Source organism: Mus pahari, chromosome 6, assembly GCF_900095145.1.
Source record: "Mus pahari chromosome 6, PAHARI_EIJ_v1.1, whole genome shotgun sequence".
NCBI classification, from domain to species: domain Eukaryota; kingdom Metazoa; phylum Chordata; class Mammalia; order Rodentia; family Muridae; genus Mus; species Mus pahari.
The window spans coordinates 13,836,795-13,847,837 of NC_034595.1; the positions used below are offsets into that span (position 1 = coordinate 13,836,795).

Below are 11,043 nucleotides of genomic sequence, written 5' to 3' on the forward strand. Positions count from 1 at the left end.
AAGGACCTGAAGGGGGCTGCAACCCTGTAGGTGGAAAAACAATATGAACTAACCAGTACCCCCAGAGCTCGTGTCTCTAGCTGCATATGTAGCAGAGGATGGCCTAATCAGCCATCATTGGGAAGAGGCCCCTTGGTCTTGCAAACTTTATATGACCCAGCAAAGGGAAGGCCTGGTCCAAGTAGTAGGAGTGGGTGGGTAGGGGAGCAGGGGAGGGGATGGGGGGGGGTATAGGGAACTTTCGGGATAGCATTTGAAATGTAAATAAAGAAAAAAAAAAAAAAAAAAGAATGTCTCCCAGGGAAGAGGTCAAAGGACCTTTGCCTAAGGCCTTGCTGGGGAACTCATGCTGTGCAGAGGTCACTGAGTGCCTTCAAAGCACAGAGAAGAGATAGTCCCTGGAAGGGACAAGCTGGGTGACTTTTGCCTAAAGGGATCTAAACCAAAGAGGTCAGAATGACTCAAGCAGCTTTGTTGCCTGGCTTCCAAACATAAGAAGGCAGATGAAGCACCTATAAATAAGTCATCTCACGAAAGTGCCCAAAGGAGCCAGAGTTTTGGAGTCTGTTCATTCCTGGGATTTAGGGATTGCTGGATTTTCAGTTTGAAGGGACTTCTTTGTGAGAGAGCTTATAATTACCCAAAACAAAAACAAACAGAAAAATCTACAATTGACCTACAGCACTGGGGCCCCAACCCACACAGCAGGCAGTTTCTGTCTTACCCAATTGGGACAATGGCCAAGAAGGAGAGAAAAGATGAGAGAACAAAGCAGGTGCCAATGAACTTGTCCAGCGTGAGCTGATAGATCTTGTTATACATGGTGGATGTCACCACCCCAGTCAGAGTTAGGCACAGCTGTAGTATGACGAAAATCTTTCCTGTGGAAGAGACAAAGGTTATCAACAGAGCTGCTGTTGTCCCTTTCTTGTTTCGACTACCTGGTCTCTGAGGAGCTCCAGGAGACTTCCCCCACCCCCACCCTCCCGAGGACTCCATTCCAGTCTCCCTGGCTCAGTCTGATGAGCGTCCGGCCTCCATGTGGATGAAGCTTCCCAAAACATCTTTCTTTGACTCTGGATTTCTAGTGACTAGCTGTGTGAGTTTTTCCCCACCCTCCTTTTTCATTCCAAGAGACCAATATGTTCCTTATGAGTCCGAGGATGCTTCTAGAATGTGTGTGTGTGTGTGTGTGTGTGTGTGTGTGTGTGTGTGCTTGTACAAAGGCAGAGCAAGACACAAAGCTCCAGGTGTCCTCCTCTCAGTCTCCTCAGCACTGGGTTTACAGACACGTATTTCCACACCATCGTTTTACGAGTGCTGGAGACCCAATCCCCGGACTTCATGCAAGCCTTTTACCAGCTGAGCCCTCTCCCTGGTCCCACTTCTGAGTCTTCAGGAAGTCAGTGCAACAAGCTGAGACAGCCTGAGCGGGACATCCTCAAGAGAGTCCTCTCACTCACCATAGGAAGAGTCCTTTATGAGTTTGGACATGGCTGACCTGATGGTTGTGATCGGAATAAGTGCAAACAGCATGATGGCTCGGGCTGAAACAGATCGTAAGAATGAGTCCATCTGAGTCCAGCTTCCACCCAGGAGATGGAAACAAAGCAAAGACTTCCCTTTCAGCCCCTCTTCCCACAGTCCCTGTGGCCTTGGCCTGGAAGCATTAGTAGCCCCCTGAGTGGCCCAGACTGTATCGTTAGCCTTTCCAGAAAGGTTCCTTAGTTCAGCTGCTACTCCTCCCTATGGCAACTAGTCAAACATGGGGAGGGGGAAGGAGAGAAGGGAGGGGAGGATAGAGAGATACAGTGGGAAAGGCTGAGGAAGGAGGTACTCTGCCTTTTGTACAAGGCTTTCTTAACTGGAAATGGGTGCCAGGTTACCTTGCCATTTTGCTAGCTGCCTCTCTGAGGTGTATGACCTGGGGCAGTTTTCTGATAACTTTCTAGACTTTTCCTTTCCAAGTTGTTAGCTATTAAGCACATGTGGCCTATGTAAGCTTACATGACGTAAGCCTTAAACTCTGTTCTTTCATAACATCAATCACATATCAAATGCTCAATAGCCAAACATGGCTAGTGGACATTGTGTTGACAGATGGCGGCCACTCTACACCTGTAGAGAGTTCTGTTGCAGCACGAATCTAGAGCTTTCTGCTTGGGGTTGACCATTTCTCTGTCCTCCAGTGGAAACTTCAGGCCACTGTCTTGTGGGAAGGTATCGTAGGAGCCAGTTATTGAGACATTTTGTGCATTGCTAAAAAGCCCCCCCCCACACCCTTTTTTTGGCCCTGACTAAGGGAATGTTTTTGTGTGTCTTACTGCTTTAAAGCTAGAAAAAAGACTGGAGAGAGAGTCTTGGCAGGTAAAGGTCTAAGGCCAAGCCGGAGAACCCAAGTTCAATCTCTGGAACCTACATGGTGGAAGGAGAAAAGCAACTCTGGCATTTGTCTTCTGACCATGCCCACCTCCCCACCCTGATTAAATAAATATGATTTTAGAATGTACTAAAGCTAAATGAACCTCAATCCATCTCCACTTAAGGCTGTGTTGAGCCTTCCATACTGACTCCAAGATCCAATGACCACATCTTGGTCCAGAGCCATGGGTACCACCATGGCAAGATTTAGACAGCAATACAGGTAATACACAGTCACAATACAGATATGTCTATTCCTGTCTCCCTTGTACCTTCTGGATAGCAAGTTTAGTCCCTGGTACTGAACTGGGACTCCTAGACCACAGTGCCCCTTAACATCAGACCATGTCACAGAGGGACCCCAGTGCCCTGCTTCCCTAAGCCCCAGTCTTACCAATGTAGAACATGTATGTCTTCTTCACAAAGGCCAAGAGAAGGGCTCCAGACCCAAAGGAAAGCATCCCAATTATGATCATCGTGGTGTCCCGGAAGTAGCGGGAGAAGACCAAGACACCCAGGAAGCTGGTTATGAAGATTATGTACCCAGAAGCCATCCCATAGCCCAGCTGCACTTGGTTCCAATGGAGAGGCTCCTTTAGCACAAAAAGGGCCATAACATCTACCGTTCCCACAGCAGCCAGGTCATAGACGATGGCACCCACAAACAGCAGAGCAACCATGGCTTGGGAAGACTTCTCCTTCCCAGGAGTCGGGGGGTTCCCTGGTACATTCTGTTTGTCTTGTTGATCTGGATCCAGGGTTCGATAGGTGCCCATCATGCCAGACACGGTATCTACAGTGGGGTGCACCTTTTTGGGCTTGGGCTCAGGAACCTTCAGCACAAAGAGGCTGTAGAAAAGGGCAAATGCCGCACAGCCAACGCTGCAGGCAGTTAACAGGAGGCCTTGCGCAGAGTGCCCAACGATTTGCTTGAAGAGATGCCCTGAAGCCATGCTCCCAGAGAACCCAGCCAAGCCCAGGACCAAATCGATGAGGATGAGGCGCACGGAGCGGCGGTCTTCGGAGCAGCCCAGGGATCCCAGCGCCATGACCCCGGACCAATAAGCGGAGAAACTCCCGCATAGCCCATTGAGCGCCGCTACTCCATACATCACCTCTACTGGCCAGTCCAGCATCACTTTGAGTAAGAGTCCGATGCGGGACAGCAGGAAGCCCAGCATCGCCGTGCAGATAGAAATCTTACGGTGGTAGCGGTCACTGAGCCAGCCCAGTCCATAGGCGGACAGCAGGGGCGTCAGGCCCAGCACGAGGTTGTAAATGATGTAGAAATTGGAGATAGCCTTCTGCTGTTGATCTTCCTGATACCCCACCAGCGACTGGTTGGCACTGTAATTAGAGGAGCCTCCAGCCTCAGACGCAAAGGACTCCTTCACTACCAGGAGTAGTCCTGCATCGTAGAGGGAGCCGGCCACCTGGGTTGAGGCCACCACAGGCTCGATCCAAGTCCTCACCTGGAAGCCAGAGAGCCGGCCGCTCCATGGACAGGTGACCCCGGGACCCATGTGACCTGCGTGACAGGGGACAGGGCTTGCTGTCTGCAGAGTCTGGGAGATGCTCCCGAATTTGGAGGGTCAGGGCTCAGTCCCAGAGTGTGTTTCAGGTGCGTGCTTTGAGAGCAGAGCTGGGGCGGCTTGTGTGACAGTAGCTACTTTAGATGCCAAGGAACTTGCTTGGCTGCGGCCCCTCCTCCTCAGTCAGAAAAAGCAGCGCCCCACCTCCACCTCCACCTGGATCTGGCTGAGCAGATTGGCAAGGGCCCAGAGAAGCTACTCCGTCAGAGGACTCACAAGCCTTGGCTCCCTCCCCACTCACCTAGAGCAGCCCAGACAACCTGCTTTCCTTGACAGCTGAGGACAGAAGCCAGCCGCTGAAGCTCAGTCAAGCATGCAAGCAAGCTCTGGGACCCGCCCAGAGAACATTTCCAAAGTCTTCCTCCTTTGGAGGCAGGTTTGGGCAGGGGTCTGATGCCTAGGCTTCTGTTTGATGCAACTCTGAGGTGTCAAGTTTTCCTTGTCGGAAGTAACCTGAACCTTGGCGCGAAGCTCAAGACGCTAATCCCAGCACCACGTAAACCAGGGATGATGGAACTGCGTATCTGTGATTCTAGCCCCTGAGACAGGGAGGCAGGAGGGTCAGAAGTTCAAGTCATCCTCTGATACATAGAAAGTTTGCTACAAGAGACTCTATCTCAAACAGACAAACTACAGACAAACATAAAAGATGATTCAACAGACAAAGGGTCTGCCATCAAGCTTTGTGGCCCTGAGACTCATACCACGGAAGGAATGAACCACTCAGAAAGATGTCCTTTGACCTTCACACACATAAGAAACACACACACACAGAAACACACACACACACACACACACACACACACAAAAATCGATTGATTTAAAAATAATAAAAACGACAAGGACCCATTTGTCAGAAGCTAGTAACAAAGACTTCAAAGAAGCCATCTCAACAGCAGCTCCTTCAGGCCAGGCCTCTCAGAGCAGTGAGGACCTTGGGCACCTGTATTAGTAGGCTTTTCTGGTTGACTCCAGTGTCAGCGTCAGTCCCAGATGCCCCTCCACAGCATACAACTGGACTCTAGCAGGGTCTGGTGGCGCTTACTCAAGTCAGCAGGTTTGTCTGAATAAAGAGGGGAGCAGAGATCCTTTTGCTTCCTAGTAGTTGCTCTTCCCGTCTCATAGCCTCAGTCCTGTCTAGCCTGGGCTAAGATTTCTGCTCCCCAGGCCCCTTTCTTTCTCCTTCAAAAGTGCATGCATCTGGATGAGGTGATCCTGGGTGACGCAGGGAGTAAGACTGTTCTCTTCCACATGGATAGTTAGAAATCACCCAGTCCCTGCTTTTTGCCTCTTCATCTTCAACCCTGACACAGTAATGGTCACATGACTAGTACAGATTCAAAGTTACAAAAAGGATACAGGTGCCTGCCTGAGAGAGTCTAAAACGTCAGATGCTTCTACAGTGGGCAGGGATGAGGCCCAGGCGGTCCTTGTGTAACTCTGCGCCCCTTTGGTAGTATTAAAGTGGCGTGTTCTCTCTTCTCCTTGTTACCACTCAGCCTCCTTTTTGTGTCCACATCCAGACTACTGTGACTTCTGCAGAGAGAAAGATGTACCCCATCTGCTCTTGAGAGCCCTGCCTTGTGGATCTGGCTCTCAGCGGTGTCTCTCTTTCTCCCTTGGCCTGTTTTCACCAACCCATGCCTGACTCTCCTACTCCATTCCTAACATATTTTTCTAGAGCTGCAGGAGGCAACTCAGCAACCTGCTCCTGTGCGTGGCAGAAACTCCGGGGATGGTTGAGTTACAAGAGCTCTGCAATCAACGATAGTACAACCAGAAGGACCACTCCGACCGTTTTTATCAATGGAGTCTTGGTGCTGTAGGCAGCAGGAGGCAACCTTGCCCACTCTCAGGCAGGCTTTCTGGGTTTTCAGCTCTTGTCATCTTTTTTTTTGTGGAATGTAAGAAACCCCTGAGGGATTCACATCAGACCTTGGAGAAGCTGGGTGTTAGTCAGCCTTGGGGTTCTCCAGGCTTGAGAACTGAATCTTCTGGTCTAGAAATGAGCTAGAGGCTGGAGAGATGGCTTAGCGGTTAAGAGCACTGACTGCTCTTCCAGAGGTCCTGAGTTCAATTCCCAGAAACGACATGGTGGCTCACAACCATCTATAATGGAATCTGATGCCCACTTCTGGTGTGTTTGAAGACAGCATGTACTCCTATAACTAACACATAAATTTAAAAAATTCTTTAAAAAATATAGTTTAAAAAATATAGAAACAAGCTAATCTCAGATTCGATGATGTCTTTCCCAACTTAGACTACCGTGGGTTGGATTATACTCTCATTCTGTTTGTTCTCTCCTCTCCATCTCTGAATGCTGGACCCAACAGAAGTCACTCTGGCCATCTTCTGTGACCCAGGCTACCAGCAGGTTGAGCTTTGACTCTCTGCCACATCAAAATTAAGTATCTTTTACAGACTATCTTAATTTTCTTGTTCCTGTACTTTCTGGAAAAGGTTTCCTCCAGTCCTAAACCACCAGCAATAAAATGAATACCAATGCCTTGTGTATCAACTGTGGGGATTGTTCTGGAAACTAATCTGTAGCTCATGGCTTACCTCTATATGAATAAAGGTACACTAGTTCACTATCTCACGTGGTCTAGACTAGCCTCAGACTCACCATGACACCAATGGTGGCCTTGAAGTTTTAATCCTCTTGCTTCTACCTCTTGATGGAATTACAGGGAGTATGCTGGGCTTTTGTGGCACTGGGTATGGAACCCAGAACATTGGGCCTTCGAGGCAGGCTCTCTACCAACTGAGCTACATCCTCAGTTGCTAGGAAGAGAGGAAGCATCTAACATTAACTGAACTTGTACCATACACTAATTGTATTATATTAGTGAATTCAGTGAATTGTCCTGGGAAGCCTGTGATCTGGAATCTGAGATGTTGAAGTAATTTGCACAAGCTCACGCAGAAAGCCAGTATTTAGCATCAGGGGGTCTTTGAAAGCCTACAGCTGTGGAGGGGATGCTGGGATCCATCTGAAGATGCCTTCACAACCAGGATGGAGAGATGCAAAAACATCATTGTCGACGATGTGGGCAGGGACTTGTTGCTCAACGGTGGATTGCAGAAATGAGCAAGAGGTGTGGTTGAAAGCCTCCTCACTGAGATACATCCCAAGTACTTTACAGTCAAATAGGAAATACTTTTATTACCTTAATTAATGTCCTCAAGTGTATTTTACAAAGGAGCAGAGAAGAGAGAAGTTTCTACTTCAAGTTGTCTCCTGACTTCCACATGCTCACTGTGGCACGAGTACACACACACACACACACACACACACACACACACACACACACACTCACGTTCATAGGAAAAATATAAAATAAAATTATGTGGCTGGAGAGATGGTTCAGTGGTTAAGAACACTGGTTGCTCTTCTAGAGGTCCTGAGTTCAATTTAAAAAAACAAAACAAAACAAAACAAACAGATTTATTATTATATCTAAGTACACTGTAGCTGTCTTCAGATGCACCAGAAGAGGGTGTCAGATCTCATTACGGATGGTTGTAAGCCACCATGTGGTTGCTGGGATTTGAACTCAGGACCTCTGGAAGAGCAGTCAGTGCTCTAAACTGCTGAGCCATCTCTCCAGTGGCTCACAACCATCTATAAATGGGATCTGTTGCTCTCTTCTGTCATGCAAATTGAGTATTCATACACATAAATAAATAAATAAATAAATATCTTTAAAAATAATTTCTTTTTATTTTATAAGCAACATATATTCACACATATATGCATACACGTGTATGGATACAACACATATGTATATATGTGTGTACATATATGTTGTATAAACACATACATATATACACATGTATACATATTTGTGTATATACGTATACACATATATACATATATTAGCATGTATATACATGTATATACATATATAAGCAACATATATAAGGACTAACATGTTCTCCTTCTAAAAGTGTCCCTCAGTTTCTGTCTTCCCTTTTCTTATTCTTTGATAACTCCATACATGTATTTGCTGTGTTTTACTGTTTTCAATTCACTCATGTTTCAGGAAATGGGACCCATTCTTGTTCATGCCAGCAGTCATAGTTAAACTCAACGAGTCAAAATAAAACAATAAAATAAATATAGGTGGGAGAGATTTCCAACAAAATGGAAAATAAGATATGAAACATAAATATACAACAGAATAGAGCCTGTGAGATACATCATCTGGTAAAGGCGCTTGCCAAGCGTGAGGGCCTGAGCCCCTCGGGATGGAAGTAGAGAACCAGCTCTCATAACTTGTCCTCTGACCTCCACATCCACACTGTGGCATGCAGACACTCAATAAATGTAGTAAAATTTAAATCTATAGGATCCAACAAAGAAAGCTACGCACACTGAGCCAAGAAGTCAGGCAGATCTCGCAGTGAGCATCCACGTGTAAGAGAGATTTAGCTGCTGTTGGCTGGAGTGCTGCCTCTTCACTTGGGCCTCAGAGGCCTGACAAATGACCAAGAAGAAGGATTGCAACTTGGCATCCGTGTGTTTATATTGCTTCTGCCCCATTGGCTACTTTACTTTAGTTCAGATTTCTGCTTAAGTCTGTATTTAATAAGTGTTCACCTGAAACCGGTAACAAACCCCCCGTTCTGCAAGGCTGAAGAGTAACTAAGGTATGGTTTATTAATCAACAAATAATCAACAAGTTGTCAACTGCCAGCCTTTTGTGTATGTGATTTATTTTTTATCAATTCTTTGGGAATTTCACGTGTACATGCAATATATTTGATCATACTCACCCCTGACCCCTCCTCTCCTAACTCCTTCCAGTTACACCTCAACCCTCATCTCCTCCCAACTCTATGTCTTCTTCTTTTTTTAAAGATATCTATTTTTATTTGTAAGTGTGTGTGTGTGTGTGTGTGTGTGTGTGTGTGCGCGCGCGCGTGCACCTGTGTATGTGCACTTGAGTACAGGTGCCCAAGGGGCCCAGAGGTATTGAATCCTCTAGAACTGGAGTCACAGGTGGTTGTGAGCCACCTGACTATTGCCTATTGGTGCTGGGAACCAAAAGTGGGTCCTTAGCAAGAGCACTACTCACTCCAAGCCTCTAAGACATCTCTCCAGTCCAGTCCACTCCCACCTTTTTATAACCCAACAAGCCTAATTTGTGAGAATATATATATATATATATATATATATATATATATATATATATATATATATATTCATGTCATCTGCAGGAACATGCTTAACCCACCAAGGGCCATATTCTTAAGGGAAGCTGACTCTCGCTCTGACTGTCAATATCTGCAGCTTGTGAGCCTTCTTCCCTTGCCCACAGGGCTGTTAACTGACAGATGAGCTCTTGTACGAGCAACCACAGTTGCTTTGACTTCCAGTGCAGTGGCCCCCTCTTGTCCAAAAGACACTGTTCCACCACAGTCCTCGGTCCCCAAACCTACTGCTATTGTTCTGCTAAGTAAGCATGGTATGAAACTCCCTCTTAAATTAATATCTCTGTGCTCATAGATGAGCACAGTTCAAGCCTCATCAAGGAAAGCTTCTGTGTGCAGTGACCTGTGGTCAGTGCAGAAACACAGCTGCAGAGTGCAGAGAAAGTGGCCATGGAACACTCAGCCACAAGTGGGACATCTGGATTATAGGCTGCCCCAGTCCCCAAGATTCTCATGGAAGAGGTGGCAGAGAGGTTGATGAAGGGGGCAATTCTGATATGAAAGTCCTGTTCCTGAATTAGTTCTTGATTTGTCAGTAAAGAATGCTGGGGGTCGATTGCTGGGCAGAAGGTACAGGCAGGAGGAACTTCCAGACCAGGAGGAAAAGGCAGATGCAAGGAAGGAGAGAGGGCTTTTCTGCCATTGCTTTGGAAGAAGAAGAAGATAACAACCATGTAAGGTCTTGGTGGGGACAGGGAGCTAGGGCCCACAGCCTCCTCTATAGGCAGGTGGCCAAGGATGTTTGGCAGGGGCTGGCTACTAAGTTTAGGGCAGGTGGAGAGACAGAGATGATAAATGAATAAGGGCATGCTTTTCTGTGCCCAACAATTGTGCCAAGAAGGCAAATGTAGAGGAACAATCTGTGTGTGTGTGTGTGTGTGTGCGTGTGTGTCTTTTATTCAAAGATTCAAGGTTCTCAGGTAGGAGCTGGTATCAAGCTCACCTTCCAGAGCAAAGGCAGGTAAACAAAAGGGAAGTGGGAGGGGCTGGTAGTGTGGCTGACCCTGGGCAAAAGCAGTAGCATTTAAAACTACATACAACAGGCTGTAGCTTCTATCTTTAAGACGTGCCACTCCAGCACCAGAGCAGCACCTAGAAGTTTCCAGTCATTGTCTTAAACCTGAAAGAAGGTGCCATGGTTGGCCTAATTAACCATCATGCTCCTCTGTGACTTGTTCTTTTTCTGAGTCATTCCTTCTTGTAGTTGCTGTGGGTTCCAAGATAACAGGTCTGACCGAGAAGCATGTTGCAATAAAAGTCAAACCTACTCTGAAGGTCGTAGCTCTCTTGTCACCAACCAGGTTCCTCATGATACTCTTGAGATCACCATCACCAAGACCAGTTTTGGTCCTTTCTTATATAGCCTGAAGTTCTTCTTGACACCTCAAGGGCACACCTAGGATGCTGTTCCTTGTGGCAAGATATTTGATCACACTGTGGACCCCCCCCCCAAGAAGGTGTTATTTGCTGAAAAAAAAAAAAACCCTGATTCCAGTTGTGATGTGGCTCAGCCCTTAACACATATCTTTAATCCCTCTGGCTGGAATACAGACACACTCCTAGCACACACCATTAATCCCAAACAATGAAGGTAAAATTAGTTTGTAAAAGGAAGCACCTATGTTTGAAAGTGATGCCTAATTGAGTGGCAGACAAAGTGATGAATCAGAGGAAGATTTGACAGAATAGGATATGCCCAAATCTCATGAGAGAGGAAAAAGAGGCTACTTAAGAGAATGCAGCAGTAGCAGCAGCAGCAGCAGCACGTGTGTGTGCACGCGCATGAGAGAGAGAGAGAGAGAGAGAGAGA

General features: G+C 46.8%; 1 protein-coding gene across 1 annotated transcript in view; it reads right to left on the reverse strand.

Moving 5' to 3' along the window:
* Slc46a2 (solute carrier family 46 member 2) overlaps window positions 1-4,079 on the reverse strand; it is a 9,500-nt gene extending 5,421 nt beyond the window's left edge. The window contains exons 1-3 of the mRNA XM_021201076.1: window positions 2,816-4,079; window positions 1,464-1,547; window positions 725-881 (exon numbers count right to left, since the gene is read on the reverse strand). Coding sequence (XP_021056735.1) covers window positions 725-881; window positions 1,464-1,547; window positions 2,816-3,944 — 1,370 coding nt within the window. The 5' untranslated portion in view covers window positions 3,945-4,079. The remainder of the gene's footprint in view (window positions 1-724; window positions 882-1,463; window positions 1,548-2,815) is intronic.
* Between the last annotated feature and the right edge of the window lie 6,964 nt (window positions 4,080-11,043).